The 19,537-nt window shown below is 40.7% G+C and overlaps 1 protein-coding gene across 11 annotated transcripts in view; it reads left to right on the top strand.

Annotated features, from left to right (window-relative positions):
* fryb (furry homolog b (Drosophila)) overlaps positions 1-19,537 on the top strand; it is a 111,629-nt gene that overhangs the window by 42,549 nt on the left and 49,543 nt on the right. For all 11 annotated transcript variants that reach the window (XM_037546980.1, XM_037546981.1, XM_037546974.1 and 8 more), the window contains exons 4-19: positions 866-1,005; positions 2,261-2,351; positions 3,326-3,405; positions 3,671-3,751; positions 7,302-7,470; positions 8,663-8,755; positions 8,919-9,017; positions 10,195-10,296; positions 13,786-13,889; positions 14,100-14,208; positions 14,437-14,523; positions 14,790-14,961; positions 16,059-16,191; positions 16,642-16,749; positions 17,233-17,467; positions 18,784-18,951. In XM_037546980.1, coding sequence (XP_037402877.1) covers positions 866-1,005; positions 2,261-2,351; positions 3,326-3,405; positions 3,671-3,751; positions 7,302-7,470; positions 8,663-8,755; positions 8,919-9,017; positions 10,195-10,296; positions 13,786-13,889; positions 14,100-14,208; positions 14,437-14,523; positions 14,790-14,961; positions 16,059-16,191; positions 16,642-16,749; positions 17,233-17,467; positions 18,784-18,951 — 1,971 coding nt within the window. The remainder of the gene's footprint in view (positions 1-865; positions 1,006-2,260; positions 2,352-3,325; positions 3,406-3,670; positions 3,752-7,301; positions 7,471-8,662; positions 8,756-8,918; positions 9,018-10,194; positions 10,297-13,785; positions 13,890-14,099; positions 14,209-14,436; positions 14,524-14,789; positions 14,962-16,058; positions 16,192-16,641; positions 16,750-17,232; positions 17,468-18,783; positions 18,952-19,537) is intronic.

Below are 19,537 nucleotides of genomic sequence, written 5' to 3'. Positions count from 1 at the left end.
AAGCTGAGGTCTGTTTGCTTGGCCAGTCTTTGAATTCTTGCGTGTCCCTACCTCACCCCTCAGAGCAGTGTCCTTAAGTAGTGCGCTTGCATCAGTGTGTGTGTGTGTCTGTGTGTGTATACGTGTGTGGCGGGACAGTGTTTTCCCTGTTCACAGACACGAGGGGGAATACCAAGCTGTCTGCATACAGACACCCCTCCCTTCCTGTGTTTGGTTTAGCACATACACACCCCTCCTTCTGGAGCGCTACTTAACCATTTTGGCCTGAATTCCAGGCCAAAATCCCCATCCTCCATACAGTTACATCAATCACAGGCTGCTGGAAAACCCTCTGCTTTCCCACTCTTTTCCCGCTGCTTAGGCCCTCCTTATGACTAGGTGTCAGAAATATCTGAGTCAGTGTGTGTTTACAAATGGAGTGAAGTTGAATAATTAATTATAAAGAAGTCTTTGACCTCCGTCACATGTATTCTGACGTTTCCGAAAAATGCATGTTTTCCCGTTTTAAGAGAAATCCTGTCCACACAAAGTCACATGAGAAGGCAAAAATGATTTTTAAAGCCCTTGTTTAAGCACGCCAGCCCACGATGATGTCATACGTTCTGATGTCAAACAGCCTAAGAGGAACATTATATTATACACTGATTAGGTGTAACGTTATGACCACCTCCTCGTTTCTACGCTCACTGTCCACTTTATCAGCTCTACTGACCGTATAGTTTCACTCTGTACACTGTGAAGTCCTGCATGTATGGACAGGGTCTTTGAGCAGAAGAGCACCTGGAGGTTATGTGTAGAAGGAGTTTGTAACAGTCATTCTCTGACACTCTGGGTTTCTCTCTCTTACCTTCTCTCTCGTTCTCAGCTGATTAGTACTATGAGTTCCTTGGCTGAATACTGTCTGCCCTCCATCCTGCGGACTCTCTTTGACTGGTACAAGCGGCAAAACGGCCTGGAGGACGAGTCTCACGAGTACCGGCCTCGAGCCAACACAAAGTCCAAGAAGTAAGCTCACATTCTGCTGTTTACTATGAACCATTAGATTAACCTTCAGCTTTTTTGTGAGATTTTGTTTATCTTATAATTTTTACAGGAGATTTTTTTGTTCTTGAAGGAGATTCATCTGTCTATCTATTGGTCTGTCTATCTGTCTGTCTGCATGTCTATCTATCTGTCTGTCTGTCTGTCTATCTATCTATCTATCTGTCTGTCTGTCTGTCTGTCTGCATGTCTATCTATCTGTCCGTCTGTCTGCATGTCTATCTATCTATCTATCTATCTATCTATCTATCTATCTATCTATCTATCTATCTATCTGTGTGTCTGTCTGTCTGCATGTCTATCTATCTGTCTGTCTATCTGTCTGTCTATCTGTCTGTCTATCTATCTGTCTGTCAGTCTCTATCTATCTATCTATCTATCTATCTATCTATCTATCTATCTATCTATCTATCTATCTGTGTGTCTGTCTGTCTGCATGTCTATCTATCTGTCTGTCTATCTGTCTGTCTATCTGTCTGTCTGTCGGTCTGTCTATCTATCTATCTATCTATCTATCTATCTATCTATCTATCTATCTATCTGTTGGTCTGTCTATCTGTCTGTCTATCTGTCTGTCTGCATGTCTATCTATCTGTCTGTCTGTCTATCTATATCTATCTATCTATCTATCTATCTATCTATCTATCTATCTATCTATTGGTCTGTCTATCTGTCTGTCAGCATGTCTATCTATCTATCTATCTATCTATCTATCTATCTATCTATCTATCTATCTATCTATCTGTTGGTCTGTCTGTCTGTCTATCTGTCTGTCTGCATGTCTATCTATCTATATGTCTGTCTGTCTGTCTGTCTATCTAATCTATCTATCTATCTATCTATCTATCTATCTATCTATCTATCTATTGAAAATAATCTGTTCATAAACTCATTAGCACCCTCTAGCCTTAGTGTCTTAGTGTAATCCACTCATACAGTCACAGTAACTGAATGTAATTACATGTTTAATATAATCTCATTGTGTGTTTTTTGTCTTGGCTGGCCTTATTTTGAATCCAGTCCACTGCAGTTGTATTAATTACATTAATTGCAATATTGATTTCAGTAGCAAAGTTTGACATATGCAGTATACATTAACATATACAGTGTGTAAGCTGGGGTGGAGACAGAATCACTGAAGCTCTTATTAATTTCCAATAATATTTATGTTTGGATGCACTCACGTTTTATGGTCTGTCTCTGTCTGTCTTGGATCCAGTGATGAACAGCAGAAGGATTATCTCATGGAGAGGAGGGATTTAGCCATAGACTTCATATTTTCTCTAGTACTCATCGAGGTTTTAAAACAGGTAAGTTGCAAATGCAGGTTTAACTCCAAAACACATTAATTCCACTTTATACCACCGATTTCTTTCATAATATACTTTGTTGGGATTCAGCTTTAATTTTATTGCTATATTATGATCAATACTGCCTTTATTTGATTTAAGTAGGTATGTTTTATAGCTGCTTTTATTCTTTTTACACCTGTTCTTCTTACAAATGGATGTACAGCATTTAAGAATGAAACTCTTCAGATATTTTTATTGAAATGAGATGCTTAAAAGTAAAACACAAAAAAGTGTTTGAACTATAAATTTCCAATGCGTGGCATGAGCGTCATATATACAGTATGTATTCCACGGTGTATTATTATGGGTTAAACACTCACCGGCCACTTTATTAGGTAACCTGCTAGTAAAAGGTTGGACCCCCTTTTGCCTTCAGAACTGTCTTAATTCTTCATGTCAGACTTTCAACAAGGTGTTGGAAACGTTCCTCAGAGATTCTGGTTGGTTATTTGAGTTCCTGTTGTCTTTCTATCATCTGGAACCAGCCTGCCCGTTCTCCTCTGACCTCTCACATCAACAAGGCATTTTCGTCCACACAACTGACCGCTCACTGGATATTTCCTCTTGTTCGGACCGTTCTCTGTAAACCCTAGAGATGGTTGTGTGTGAAAATCCCAGTAGATCAGCAGTTTCTGAAATACTCAGACCAGCCCGTCTGGCACCAACAACCACGCCACGTTCAAAGCCCCTTAAATCCCCTTTCTTCCCCGTTCTGATGCTCGGTCTGCACTTCAGCAGGTTGTCTTGACCACCTCTACATGCCTGAATGCAGTGAGCTGCGGCCGTGTGATTGGCTGATTAGCTATTTGTGTTAAACAACTGAACAGGTACCTAATAAAGTGGCCAGTGAGTGTACATCTGGTATTCATGTATTAGCATCTCAAAGGATGTTTTATTAGCAAAGATTGACTATTACACTTTTGTTTCACTAGATCCCTCTTCACCCTCTTCTGGATGGCCTCATTCAGGAAGTCATTAATCTGGCCTTCAAGCACTTCAAATACAAAGAAGGGTAAATACTTAGTTTACTGCTTTGCGCTGATATGCACAGAGAAAGCCAGTATGGCATAATATAACGATGTTAAATACGTGAAACGTGTGACTCTTATTTTTAGTGAACTTCCCATTGTTTTGTATGTGTTTGTTTCAAGGTAGAATGCCTCTCGTGTTAAATGTTCTTGATAACATCTGAAAGAACTTGAAGAATGCGTTGACATTTTTAGTGCCTTCCTGAGCCACAAACAGCACCTATTAAATGCTAGTAATTTTCTGTACAGGTACCTGGGGCCCAACACAGCCAACATGCACATTGTGGCTGACCTTTATGCTGAGGTGGTTGGAGTAGTGGCTCAGTCCAGGTAAGTTCTAAAAGTAGCCAAAATAGCTCTAAATATGATGGATGATAAAACGTGTAAGCTGGTCATCTGCTTAGTTCGTAATAACATTGAAAATGAAACACCTTTCTTGTGTTTCTTCAATTTATAGCATGTTATTTTATATTGCTTCCATATATTGGCACGACCCATGCAGACACGTGGTGTCGTGGCCAGTCATATTGGCTGATATAGATGTCTCAAGTTTATATTGGTATCTGGTGATAAATCACAGATAATTAATGACACATCTTTTTATTTAGTACATTTTAATTCAAACAGCAATATGGTTAAAATTATGTAATAAATTGTAAATTCGTCTATGACTTAACTAGCATATCACTGTGGTCGGAAGAAAAATTTACAGGGGAAGGAAAAAACTACTCTCATTTTAATGTGAGTCAATGGAACCAGACTTTCCAAGTCATTTTGGGCCGTTTCTTTTGGTCCATTCATCATGAAATTCACACACAATGTAAAGGACGACAGACATTTTCAAATTATGTCAAAAAATGGACATACAAAAAAAAACGACATAAAATGGACATACAAAAAAAAACAACATAAAATGGACATACAAAAAAAAACGACATAAAATGGACATACAAAAAAATGGACATACAAAAAAACCGACAAAAAATGGACATACAAAAAAACGACAAAAAATGGAAATACAAAAAAACGACAAAAAATGGACATACAAAAAAAACGACAAAAAATGGACATACAAAAAAAACGACAAAAAATGGACATACAAAAAAACGACAAAAAATGGACATACAATAAAACGACAAAAAATGGAAATACAAAAAAAACAACAAAAAATGGACATACAAAAAAACGACAAAAAATGGACATTAAAAAAACCGACAAAAAATGGACATACAAAAAAACGACAAAAAATGGACATACAAAAAAACGACAAAAAATGGACATACAAAAAAAACCGACATAAAATGGACATACAAAAAAAGACAAAAAATGGACATACAAAAAAACGACAAAAAATGGACATACAAAAAAAACCGACATAAAATGGACATACAAAAAAAGACAAAAAATGGACATACAAAAAAACGACAAAAAATGGACATACAGGGTTTTCTTGTGATATGTTATACAGCCTGTCTATGAAGAGGTGAACTGATGAGTAAGAAGTAATTAACAGAAACAAACTCAGTGAAGAATCGTTACGCGCTGTATTATTTAATACGACTTTTATAGAAATATTTTTAGAAAAAAATATAAAATCAAACAAAAAAAATACAATGAATGTCCAAGATATTAAAAAAAAAATATTGATCTATCAAAGAGTGTGTTTAATAAGCAAACCATCTGGTGACAGTTTAAAGTTGATTCTCTACAGTTTGAGGATTTAGGTTTAGGATATGATTGAGGATTAAGTTTAGATCGTGGATTAAGGTTAAAGTTAGGGTTAGGGCCAGGTTTAGGGTTAGAGAGAGTTTCATGACATTAATAGATATTTAGTTGAATTTTTTTGGTTGAGATTTTTATTCATTTATTAGTAATGTTCATAAAATGTTACGTTTGTTCCATTTTTGTGAAATCAGACTATTATAATGAAATTATTTTGGATGATTCATTGTTTAATTAATATGTGTGAGAGGTTATAATATTTTTATAATATTATGTAAGTTATTGTATTGTGCATTGTGTATTGTATACTCTATTCGATAAACTCTACTGAAGGTCCGGCGAGTATCTGCTGCGTCCTGCTTCCTCTCTTGACCCTCCTTTACCAGTTCAGCCTGACCTGGATTCGAGCTGATACTGATGGGGGTATTTTTTACTCCGTGTGACTGAGTGTGTGATGTGAGATGGAGCTTTAATGGAGCCCATTACCTTGATGGAGGATGTGTCCGCTTATATTCAGAAGGCATTCTATCAATGCCACGCTGAGATTGAATCTGATCCTATTTTGTCAGAGATGCTAGGTTTTGATGTTAATGACGCTTCTTTATATTTAATGATATTAATGATCTGTTGAGTATTTTCAGAATTTGTGCTAAAAGCATAAAAGTTGCGCTTGTGTGTGTTCCTGTAACAAACCGCGAGATATTGTCAGAGATAAATAGCTTTAATTCACGTTCATGTTCTGTCTAAACCAGTTTACGGTACATAGGGTCCATGGAGAGCCAAGGAGAAGCACTAGCAGACATCCAGCACTGGAAAGAGAGAAACAGAGAAAGCCTGAGAGAGTGCAGCTCTCCCCCTTTCTCCCATTCCAGATGCCATTCTAAATATAGAGCTAAAGAGCTCTCCCTGTCTCAACCCAATCAGAGTTCACACAAAACACACACGCATGCTCGGACAAACACAGAAAAAACATACGAGCAGTCGGTTCAGGCTCTGCACAGTTGCTTGGCTACTAAGTAGACCTTCTGACGCTAGTTTTCTGCTCTTCTAGGTCAGAACTGATCCTGGACCAATGAGGCGTAACATTATGGCCATCTCCGGGTTTCTGTGCTCACTGTCCATCTTATCAGCTCCACTTACTGTATAGCTGCACTCTGTAGTTCTACAGTTACAGACTGTAGTCCATCTGTTTCTCTGATACTCTGTTACCCTGTTCTTCAGTGGTCAGGACCCCCATGGACCCTCACAGAGCAGGTACTGTTTGGGTGGTGGGTCGTTTTCAGCACTGCAGTGACACTGACGTGGTGGTGGTGTGTTAGTGTTGCGCTGGTCTGAGTGGATCTGACACAGCAGCGCTGCTGGAGTTTTTAAAAACCTCAGTGTCGCTGCTGGACTGAGAATAGTCCACCAACCAAAAATATCCAGCCGACAGCGTCCTGTGGGCAGCGTCCTGTGACCACTGATGGACTAGATGATGACCAACACAAACTGTGCAGCAGCAGATGAGCTGTCATCTCTGACTTTACATCTACAAGGTGGACCGACAAGGTAGGAGTGGACACAGTGTTTAAAACACTGTGTCCTGACCTGGGTGCTGACCACTGAAGAACAGGGTAACAGAGTATCAGAGAAACAGATGGACTACAGTCTGTAACTGTAGAACTACAGAGTGCAGCTATACAGTAAGTGGAGCTGATAAAGTGGACAGTGAGTGTAGAAACAAGGAGGTGGTCAGAAAGTTACGCCTGATCTGTGTATGTCTCTGTACTCCGGTCTCTCTGTGTGATGCATATGCTGAGTGGTTGTCCAGCTTCATTTCAGAGAGTGTTTTAATAATCCCACCTCCGTTTGCCAGATGGTCGCAGACACCAAAGGCACATTCTGCAGATCATCCCTCTTTACAGCGTTTAGAGCTACAGACAGATAAACAAATACAAGAAAATGCCAGCAACGTATTTTAAAGTCACACAGACCATTTTAACATGCAAACTGCCGTTAAATTGTGAGGAGTAGGAAAGTGCAACATCCCACCAATATGGTAATTCTCAGAAAATGCTTTTAAAAAATGATATAATATACAATATACATTTTACTGTGCATCACTACATGCAGTTATACAGGAATAATTATCCTGTTGTCTTTCATTTCTTTCACTCAGGTTTCCAGCAGTGAGAAAGAAGTTTATTTCAGAGCTAAAGGAGCTCAGACAGAAGGAGCAGAGCCCTTATGTGGTCCAAAGCATTATAAGCCTGATCATGGGGGTCAAGTTCTTCCGCATTAAAATGTACCCTGTGGAGGACTTTGAGGCTTCCTTCCAGTTCATGCAGGTACGATGATCTCAGTGTTTATAGAAATTAGCATTACTGTTGTAAAGATGATTTGAGTAAACGTGAGAGAGTGAATCAAATGCCAAGGCTGTGTTCAGAACCACATACCATAAATACAGTCACACAGTCATATGTGGAACATGTGGAAGTTTGGGCACTCCTGGTTAAATAACATGTTTTGTTGATTTTCTAAGTGGAAATAAGTTAATTATGCAACAGTTAGTTCTGGCTGCGCAAGCTGATTGGTCGAGAGCCGTTCTAACTGTGCTGTTATTTCACCATAACGTCACGTTTTTCACAAACACTGCATCGACCTGCTGAGATGCGGTTGCTAAGCAACGACTCTGACAGCTGTAGGAGATGCACAAGCCGCCTGAACGTTTTTACTTCTGACTTTGCCACAAACAGAAAACACTTTTAAGGTCACATCTGGCCGACAGCCGATTTGGTCCGACTCTAAATTCCCAGACTGTCAGTCGGTCCGTGTGGAGCTGGAGAACAAACTGCCGGCTGAGCAGCGAGTGGGCGGAGCTCATTACTCTGACATAGCAACAAGCTGCTCGTTAAGGAGCTCTAATTAGGAGGAAGGAGCTGAACATTAAAACATATTAAACGCCGCGTTCACGGCCAGTTTATTCATTTCTTACTGTATTTATTTAACTGCTGTATTAAAGCAGTAGAGACACTCGAGGAGGGAGTTATCACCAATAACATCACGGCTGTGATGATCTACGGCCACCCAATCACTGTCGGGATGTTATTTCAGGATAACACGCTCCCTTGTGTTCTGCTGCTTAAACATCCTCAACAGAGAACACACGTCTACATGTTTCAATGCTCAGTTACTGTTTATTATTTACAGTAAATGTGGCTCGTATAAAAGTCAAGGCACATTTCACACTTCGTGTTTTATTTGTTCCAATGTGGTGAACTGTGTACACATAGAAAACCAGGGATGTTCACACTTATGCATGCAACTGTACAATAACAACAACTGGACTTCTACTTCATACTTATTTAGTATGGTAGTATGCCATGCTTATATTTCTCACATCATACATTGCATTGAGAATGAGATCATGTCAGAGGTTAGGTCGCATTTATTTTAGGCTAAGGCACAGTGCAGTCTTTTCCCTTCATGCATTGTGGGTGTGCGGTCTGATTAATTGCCTGTGTGCTCTCCCTTTTTAAGGAATGTGCCCAGTACTTCTTAGAGGTGAAGGATAAAGACATTAAGCACTCCCTGGCTGGGCTCTTTGTGGAGATATTGGTTCCAGTGGCAGCTGTGAGTCCTCAATCCTCTCACTAAGGATGATGGCTGAGACTGTTCATTTTTTCAGGATCCTCATTATGACACCAAGCCTTCACGCTGCATGGAAATATGATCATTTGAAACCGTAATTATGGGGATGTAAACTGAGAACATCTTTATATTGAATCTCTTTCAGACTGTGAAGAATGAGGTTAATGTTCCGTGTCTGAGGAACTTTGTGGAAAGTCTATATGACACCACCTTGGACCTGTCTTCCAGGAAGAAGCATTCTCTGGTGAGTGACTCATACAGTGCTCTCTTCTACTATGCCTGGCTCAGGAAAGCAGAGGGGTCTTATCTAATGTAATTGGCCTCATAGCTGGAATGCTTGTGGCTTCGTCTTTACCATGAGTGTTCCAGTGACGACCAACGGTTTAGACCAAGTTTCTCAAGCACTGATGCAACGCTCATCTTATCACAGTGGTGTCATGCGTAGGCAAATGAGTCACACACAGTACCTTTATCTGTCTCATGTGCCATGTAAATATGTAAATAAGTATCTATCTATCTATCTATCTATCTATCTATCTATCTATCTATCTATCTATCTATCTATCTATCTATCTATCCATCCATCTTACCTTTGCATGGATTTTGGGGACCCAGATGGACAGGGGTCTTCATGGCTGAGTTGTTTAGTTTTAGCCGTATGGACTCCAGGTTTGTTCCCACCCTGTAAATCTTTTACTGTCCAGTTAAGAGATGACAGCTCAGACAGGGCTGTGACAGTTGAGTGTTGTTTGGGCCCCCCTGCCTGGTGTGTTTTAGCCTCTATTAAGTTTTCCTCAGAGTTTCTAAATCTGCTGAGTCACTGTTTCTAATAGTTCTCAAAGGTAAGCTGTCCATGTAAATGGAATTTCAAATGGGCATTCCGGATGAGCTTTTTCCAATAACCTGTAAGCTCTCTCATCAGCTCAGTTCTGATTTCTTTCTCAAATCTGATCTAACTTGATGATTCACGGTTCTGTAGGCAAATGAGTCAAATCTATCGTTACTGTGAACTCAGGATGAATGATTTATGGAAAAGATCTAGTCGCAATTTTTCCGCTACTGCAAATTAAGTTGCGATTTGTTTTAAAAGATTGAGACCTGATGTATTTAGGGCAAGTAGACCAGAATCTAGTTTTCAAAATATAGTGACATATTTCAAAATATAGCTTAACAAGGGAAAACAAGTCAACAATAAGAAACTGGGAGAGTTTATATGACTCAAGAATTTTAGTTTCCATTTACACTATAGTGCTGTTCAGTCGTCTAGTTGTTGATGTATTGTCTTTGTTTTATTTTCTTATTTGTGTGTATTCCTAAAAATGTATGTCACCGTCCTGCCTTCCCCTACCCCTTACCTTTTCCCACCCTTGTTGTAACACATAATGAAAAATGCCATAAATTGTACACGTGTTTATTTGCAGGCTTTGTATCCATTGGTAACTTGTCTGCTGTGCGTCAGTCAGAAGCAGGTCTTCCTCAACAGATGGCACGTCTTCCTCAACAACTGCTTGTCCAATCTCAAGGTGAGGATTTATTTTTTCAATTCAAATAAAGGATAAAGTACATTTATCCTCCCAGGTAATGCTGGGAGGACACTGAATGGAATGTGGTGGGACAGGCAGGAGGGCCACATAGCTGCTCTCCACATTCACGACCGTTCAAAAGTTTGGAATCACTTGTTATTTGAATAGTTGTTGTTATTTTACTAAATTATAACTTAGACGGTGTCAATTAATCATTTTTATTTAATATTTCAAGTTTTTTGGGGGAACAACAAGTGATAAGATAAACAGTGTACTGTAACTATCTATTTTAATTCTGGATATTAATTTAATTCGGGATATTAATTCTTAATTCTTATCGGGATATTAAAAACTTCAGTCTCAATGTTATACAGCTTAATCTGTGGTTCTGTGCATCAGTCTAGACCCTAACTAAACAGAAATTTAACACACCTGGTCAAATTATTTATTATTTTTAATAATTATTTGTCATTATAAATCATTTTTAATATTAAATTCAGCAAATAAACAGTAACTGTGCATTAAAATGAGCAGATGTTTGTTCTCTGTAGAGGATGTGTAACTTAGTTTTACTGAGAAAGCAACAAAACACAGTTTGTCAAACTTTTATTTACAAATGAAGCTTTACATTATTATGATTCCAAACTTTCGAAAGGTACTGCTCCAAAACCTCCTTACTGTATTTTATTCCTTTCTTATATCTGTCTTTCTAGCTATATTGGCAGTTACCTGTCTGTCTGTAGTCCAGGAGAGCTTTTCCCTGGTCTAAAACACCAGATTCAGTAGCTTGGTGGACTGTATTATGGGATGTATAGTAAATATTGAATAATCACGTTATCTGGAAAAATGGACAAACATACATAGCAAAGGACCCCCCATGGAGCCTCAGGTACTATTTGGGTGGTAGGTCATTCTCAGCACTGCAGTGTGTGTTGTGCTGGACAGCAGTGCTGCTGGAGTTTTTAAACACTGTGTCCACTCACTGTCCACTCTATTAGACACTCCTACCTTGTCGGTCCACCTCGTAGATGTAAAGTCAGAGACGACAGCTCATCTGCTGCTGCACAGTTTGTGTTGATCATCCTCTAGTCCTTCATCAGTGGTCACAGGACGCTGTTGGCTGGATATTTTTGGTTGGTGGACAGTTCTCAGTCCAGCAGCGACACTGAGGTGTTTAAAAACTCCAGCAGCACTGCTGTGTCTGATCCACTCAGACCAGTGCAACACACACTAACACAGCGCCACCACGTCAGTGTTACTGCAGCGCTGAGAATGACAGACCACCCCAAATAGTACCTGCTCTGTGAGGGTCCGTGGGGGTCCTGACCACTGAAGAACAGGGTAACAGAGTATCAGAGAAACAGATGGACTACAGTCTGTAACTGTAGAACTACAAAGTGCAGCTATACAGTAAGTGGAGCTGATAAAGTGGACAGTGAGCGCAGAAACAAGGAGGTGGTCATGATGTTATGGCTGATCGGTGTAGGTGTGTAATACAGTGTCAGAAACCACACAAGCAAATCTGTTTGCGATTACTCAACAACTTTACAGATGTGGTTTGTGATGATTTGAGCTTGTACTTGCTAAACCTCTATTACTCATTACATTAGCCTCATGGCTCTAGTGTAGAACTAAAGCAGTACAGGAAGAGCCGTGTTACTGTAGACGTTAGAAAAGCATGCGGATTTGCAGGAATGCTGACAGAGAGCCTGAGGTGTTGATGTTTAGTATAAAGTTCAGGCACTTTCTGATCTCATTTGTTACCTTGCATGTTCTCTTTTTCTCTGTCTTGCTCTATTTCTGTCTTACACATCACATCAGTCATTCACTTTGAGTGACTGTCAGCCAACAACTCAGACAATGTTAGGACTCTTACTCTTTGTTATTTCGTCCTCTCTTCCTCTTGCTGTTTCCTTTTCACTTTCTCTCTGTCTCTGTGCCTTTCTGTATCAGGCGAGGCAGAGGCAGTAGGAAGCAGGCAGATAGTCATTTAGCTACTGAAGCCATTATCATGAACAAGGCTGTGCACTAAAAGGGCCAGAACACAGAAAAACAACAGGTTATGGAAACTAATGCCGCATTTACCCCAACTCAAAGAGGGAAGGTCAGAGCTTGGAATTAAGTCTTTTTAGCCCCTGTGCATTTGAGCTAAAAAGTCGTAAAAAACATGAAAAACTCCACGAAAGTGAGAGTTTGATAAATAAGCATGTGAATATACACTCACTGGTCATTTTATTAGGTACAATTGCTTGTGCACACAAATAGCTGATCAGCCAATCACATGGCCGCAGCTCAGTGCATTCAGGCATGTAGAGGTGGTCAAGACGACTTGCTGAAGTGCAGACCGAGCATCAGAACGGGGAAGAAAGGGGATTTAAGGGGCTTTGAACGTGGCGTGGTTGTTGGTGCCAGACGGGCTGGTCTGAGTATTTCAGAAACTGCTGATCTGCTGGGATTTTCACACACAACCATCTCTAGGGTTCACAGAGAACGGTCCGAAAAAGAGGAAATATCCAGTGAGCGGTCAGTTGTGTGGACGAAAATGCCTTGTTGATGTGAGAGGTCAGAGGAGAACGGGCAGGCTGGTTCCAGATGATAGAAAGACAACAGGAACTCAAATAACCAACCAGAATCTCTGAGGAACGTTTCCAACACCTTGTTGAAAGTATAGCAGGAAGAATTAAAGCAGTTCTGAAGGCAAAAGGGGGTCCAACCTTTTACTAGCAAGGTGTACCTACTAAAGTGGCCGGTGAGTGTATGTTAATTGATCTAAAGCAAATCTCATTTAAAAAGTAGAGAAGTGGTACTTTATTACTGTTGAAGGTGTGAGTCTGTAGAAGAGTTGAAGACACCATATGGACTTTGAGCAGGGTTTTCTTTCCGTTTGCATTGACACTCTTATCCACAAAAAGTGCTTTGTCTATCTAGAGAAACTATCTGCTATTTACAGATAGGTTAGAGAGAAAGCCGGTCCTGAGCTCAGATACTGCCGGAAAAGAAAAGCCCATGTTTTATTCTTTTATTCTTATATCAAACTTTTCCTAGTCCCACACTGGAAATTCCAAGCTGTGGCTGAAGGCAGCATAAAACCAGACGCTCTCACTTTTAAGCAAGACGTCCCATTTAGCAGAGGCCAGCGTGGGGTGCATATAGCAGAACTAATCCAATTATCAGAAACAATAGTGTGTGATCGGGTGTGGTTAGTGGTGACAGAATGAGGCCTGAGCCAAACATGAGCAGAGAAATAATCCAGTACATTATGGACTCTTCCAAGGAAGAGCCTTGTAGTGACACAGTCTAGATGTTGGTGAAGCCATCCTGTCTTGGAGAATTCCATCCACATAACTGATGATGCAGTTAGCCCCTTGATGGATGATGACGTCTGTTCTGTAAAAGTTACTGCTCACTTAAAAAACACTGTAAATATTATCTAATTTACCATGAAGCGAATGAAGCATACAGATACAAGATATTGATTTCTGTTTTCAGAACAAGGACCACAAAATGGCCCGGGTGGCACTGGAGTCATTGTATCGGCTGCTGTGGGTTTACATGATCCGGATCAAGTGTGAGAGCAACACAGCAACGCAGAGGTACTGAGTATTTTGCTTTTTGTCAGCAGCACATGTATGTAATGATGTAAGGGTGAGGTTCTGATGTAATAACATGTATCTTCATGTATTGCTGATGCCAATTGTGACAGTGCCAAAAACGATGGTTGAAGGTGACAGTGATGATGATGATGATGATGATGATGATGTTCATGATCTGTTCTTTTCTCGTCTTGTCCTTTTACTCTTCAGCCGCCTGACCTCCATCATTTCCACCCTGTTCCCTAAAGGATCCAGAAGTGTCGTCCCTCGAGACATGCCTCTAAATATCTTCGTGAAGATAATCCAGTTTATTGCACAGGTGTGACTCAACTTTAGCACACATGGTGATACATATCTAAGCACTGAACATGTTGTGCTTTCAAAACTTTCTACAAAAATGTAGGTCCTTCTGAACCTCGTGCCCTGCGTTTTACTTTGTACTGGGCACTTGATTTTCTTGGAACAGTTCTGACATCTGATTGTCCTGTTCACTTACCCTCATGCACGCAAGCTCAGTATCTGACCACTCCATCTCTCTCAAATACAGGAAAGACTAGATTTCGCTATGAAGGAAATCATCTGTGACCTGCTCAGTGTTGGAAAATCAGCCAAAGCTTTTAGTCTTAATCCAGAGGTAAAGTTTTCATTTATATTTCCATCACTAAGAAAAGTTTTTCCAACTTTAAATGCTGAAATTGACATTTGTCAATTTGCATGTTTGAAACGTGTAAATCAAAGTCCATATTTATCTGCTCAGTCAGTAATTATATTTTCATGATTTGAAAATGAAATACATTTTGTGAAGAAGTTACCCAAAAAAGAGTTTTTGAAGAGGTTGAAAATTGGCATAATCTCCATGAAAGGCTGATTGACTGTCCCTTTTTTGTGTTTGTTATTCAGAGAATGAACATTGCGCTGAGGGCGTTCCTGGTCATAGCAGATAACCTGCAGCAGAAGGACGGAGAGCCACCCATGCCTAACACAGGAGCCACTCTGCCCTCAGGAAGCACCCTGAAAAAGAAGAAGACATACCTGAGCAAAACTCTGACGGAAGAGGAGGCCAAACTCATTGGTGAGCATTCAGTTCACACCACAATGTGTGTTTAAGAGTGTGGGTACAGTGTGTCTGTGGTAGGGATGGATTACTGACTGGGATAGCATGGTCATTGCCCAGGGGTCTCTGACTGCTGCTCAAACCACAAAGCCCAAGAAGGCTTAGATACTTGGAACAATACACAGCAGATGTGAACAGCTGACGCTCTTATCCAGAGCGACTTACAATTTGATCATTTTTACACAAGTAGGCCAGGGTGGTGTTAGGAGTCTTGCCCAAGGACTCTTATTGGTATAGTGTTGAGTGTTTACCCAGGCGGGGGGATTGAACCCCAGTCTACAGCGTAGAAGGCAGAGGTGTTAACCACTACACTAACCAACCTATATGGTACTAATATGTACTAATAATAACTGAAGTAAATGAGGAAATGTTCATTATTCTCAGGCTCCTTATTATTGGCACATGGGATATTGTTGTTGCTGCACACAAAGGGATGTTTTAGATGGTCTATGATAGTGGTGGCAGTGTTTATCCTTCAAAGCAAATAAAACTACACTTGCTTTTGATTTATAAAATGAAAGAAAGAAAAAGAAGAAATCATCACTCAAGTAAGACACAAATCTTAAACGAAAGCATGCCCTGTCATTTTGAACATTAATAAGAATACTTTAGTTTTCAAAACCAGAAAAAAAAGAGTTCTGACATTTGAGGTCACTTTTTAAATACACGTTTTCATTAATTCTTCATTGTTGGAGTGCATGGAGCCTCTAAAGTCACTGGGGCCTTGCAGAAACCTAATCCGTTCTAGGTCTGTGGGGAATTTTCTATGAGGTTTGAGTTGTATATTCTGGTTTTACCTTTATTTAAAGTGTCCCCATGGTGGTGGAAAGGAAAGGGACATTCTGATATTTGCTTTTGGCTACTATGGATAAGGTTATGGCAAGATTGAGGTGTTGCCATAGCATTATTTTGTTACCATAATAAATAGTTCACTTAGAAAATGTGTTTGTGTGCTATTGTGGGTATTCTGTTTGTTTATTTGTCACTTGAAATTAAAATATCTTTCCTATGATTGGGCCACATAAATTACAATTCCTGTGATTTTTCTGTCTCAGGTATGGCGCTGTACTACTCCCAGGTGAGGAAGGCCATTGATAACATCCTGAGGCACCTGGATAAGGAGGTGGGCCGCTGCATGATGCTCACGAATGTGCAAATGCTCAACAAAGAACCGGAGGACATGATCACGTAAGTGCGTCCACTCACAGGGAAACTGGTGGTGGCATTACCAGAATAGTAGTATCTACATGGTAGAACAACCATACTGCCCATAAGCCAGGCCTACAACTAGTTTAACCTTAGCCAGACATACTCTGCACTTAACCTACCCAAAGATTATCCAACCATTTCCTGGAGGACGCATGCCACAATACACTATTCACAGTTGTTCTTTGTGGTTATATCATGTGACTTTGGCTTTTACACGGTGATATTTCAGAACAGCTCGCAATTGTGTGCATGTGTGGGTGTTTTGAGTGATGTGCTTTTCCAGTGGTCTTGTTACAGTCTAAAAGAGGCTGGATTGAGCCATGGTTGAGTGGCTTAAGAGGATCACCTTTCACTGCCTGGCATTTACCTATGTCTCTCTGATTGTGGCAGCCTCAGCCCACGCAGTCTCTCTCTCTCTCTCTCTCGCAGTGGTGAGAGGAAGCCGAAGATCGACCTCTTCAGGACGTGTGTGGCAGCCATTCCCCGCATCCTCCCAGATGGCATGTCCAAGCCTGAACTCATTGACTTGCTGGCCAGGTGAGGGGCAAACCAAGCGCTGTGACTCAAGCAGCATTCAACAAGATAAACAAAGTAACTGAAGCCCAGACTCTCTTACCAAAACACTCCAGACATGAGGACGCATGGCCAGAAATGACTGCTGTGTCGGCGCTGCCCTGTCCTGTCTGTTTACTGTGTCTAATGTCTGTTTAATTTATCCTATTTATTGTTTCTAGCTTATTTTTTTGTTTGCACACCGTGTCTGCACGTTCGCACTTTGTGCTTATTGTTCCTTGTTGCACCGTGATGTTCCTAGAGGAACGTAATTTCACTCCACGGTGTACTTGCCTCTTGACTTGACTTTAAAATCAGTGTCAGACAGATGACAGATATTACAGAGCACACTTTGGATTGAACCTGCAACAAAAATGTTAGTAGCACAGCAACAATGAGCTGAAGGTCTTCTTACCATATTCTCAATAACATTTATTCAGTAAGTTGCTTCATGTTTTTCTCCTTTAGGCTGACAGTCCACATGGACATCGAGCTCCGTCTGATTGCCCAGAATTCCCTGCAGAGTCTTTTGCTGGACTTCTCCGATTGGCGGGAGGATGTTCTGTTTGGATACACAAACTTCCTGCTGCGGGAGGTGCAGGACACACAGCAGGGCCTGCAGGACACATCAGTCAAACTGCTGCTGCAGTTGCTCACGCAGTGGAGGCTGGCCCTGCAGACACCAGGCAAACGTTCGGCAGAGGTAATGCTGCACTGATCTCTGCCCACACACTAGAACAAACGTTCCTCTAACTGGCTACAGGAAACGGTACTACTCACAGAAAGTCACAGACAGCTGTTTGTACTCTCAGCATGATAGGGCACATACTTATTAACTTTAAAACAAACAAATTTAAACAAATTTTAGGCATGCCAGTACAATTTAAGAAACACAGCTTAATTCCAAAGCATTAAAATCTCACCTGGTTCTTTACTGTAAGCATTCCTTCGTATCAACAGCACAACCTTACCACTGCAAATATGACATACTGCCAACATATTCCAGCAAACGTGTTCTTTCTCCCAGATTTAGATTTTATTTACAGTTACAGTAAATAATGTTATGTCTTTGGCTAGTCTCACTAAGGCTTTGTTCACACCGCAGGTAAAAGTGGCCCAAATGCGATCTTTTTCTTCATATGTGACACAGATGTGTCATCTTTGTGACAGTGTGAACAGCAAAAAACATACTGATTTGAGACGCTTTCATATGTGGTTCTGAAATTTGATACATATCCGATATGCAGCAAGAACATCCGATCAAATTCATGCCACTTTTACGTCAATCCAACTTGACATTCTTTGTAATTTCGTGCTGCTGAGACATCATAAACAATTGGGCTGGTGTTTCTGTACTAACAATTTAGAAGGCACTTATCGCTACCGCTCCGTGCTTCAAAAGATTTCGAAAGAAATGATTGAACGCGGCCGCAGAAGAGTGAGGCTGCGGCGTCAAGGAAAATCTGAAAGCATCGTTTAAAATATCAGAGGACACAAACCAAAGAAGTGACCGCATCCGAATAACATGCACTTTTAACCACGATGCTCGAACACATTCTGGGTGATGAGCCCAGCTGTCACTCAGTGAAGCTTCACGATGGCTCCTGTGATGCTGGTGAAGATGAAGCTGATCCTCCGTTGGTTGGGAGTCAAGATTGTTTACGTCTGGATGAGCCGTGTGAAGCAGCACGAAGCGCTGTTCTTCTGCATGTACAGGTCACTCTAGGAGCTGATCTGTTCAGACTGATGTCGCATACAGATCACATTTAAAAGATATTGTTAAAAGCCAAACAGAAATATTGGATTTGGAAATCAGATTTCTGAAATGACATACTCCTATATGAAATTGTGTGTCCATTTGAGTTTGCCATGTGTGTTTGCTGAGTTTATATGTCTAAATGTTGGTATGTTGTATGTTTCCATATAGGTACATGTAGCTGTATATATGAGTGATAGGACACGATGACTTGTGCATAAAAGCTCTGACCTGTGTGTATTTGTGTTGGCTCCATGTTACAGCTGGGCTCCAGGCTGCCTGTGGAGCGCAGCCCTCACTCCACAGTCCTGCATGCCGTTGAAGGGCTGGCCCTGCTGCTGCTTTGCTCCTGCCAGACCAGCACGCGCAAACTTGCCGTGGCTGTGCTTCGTGAGATCCGATGTCTCTTCACCGCCATTGGCCAGGCTGAGGTGAGCCAATCTGTAGACAACACAGAGCTACTGGCTTTAACATGCGCCAAGAAAAGTGCTATTTGCTCTTACATGGATCTTTTAAGTCTTTGTATGAAAATGAATTGAAAATGTATTTGAACTGTAATGTAGTATTTATTGCAGATGTTTATTGGGATAACTGAGATTGTCTCACGTGTAAACACAGTCCTTGCAGTAGAAGTCAGCAGCATATTCAGCAATATGATACGATACAATGATGCACTGTACGTCCAAATGTATTCTTTCTAATTAGTGAATTCTGCCACTTTAAAGTGCATCCGTTGTTGACACAGGTGTTTACTTATACACCAACAGTTTGAATAATCTCCAAAGAAAAGTGTTGCCAATAGAATAGGACACTCTGGAGTAGCAGCACATGAGCTTTTAGGTTATGCCCAGTGTGGCCCAGTGTGAAGTGCTGGCTAGAGGGGTACAAATCTCCCCAGCACTGGGCTGTACAGTAGCAGATTGTGATCCAGAGTGAATCATCCAACATCAGTTCTTGATCTTGATCAATGCTCTTGTGGTTGAATGCGGTCAGATCCTCACAGCAATGTTCCAACAC

This window comes from Pygocentrus nattereri, chromosome 18, assembly GCF_015220715.1.
Source record: "Pygocentrus nattereri isolate fPygNat1 chromosome 18, fPygNat1.pri, whole genome shotgun sequence".
In the NCBI taxonomy this organism is placed as follows: Eukaryota; Metazoa; Chordata; class Actinopteri; order Characiformes; family Serrasalmidae; genus Pygocentrus; species Pygocentrus nattereri.
Note: the sequence above shows the minus strand (reverse complement) of the source record. Positions and strands in the feature narration are given on the sequence as shown.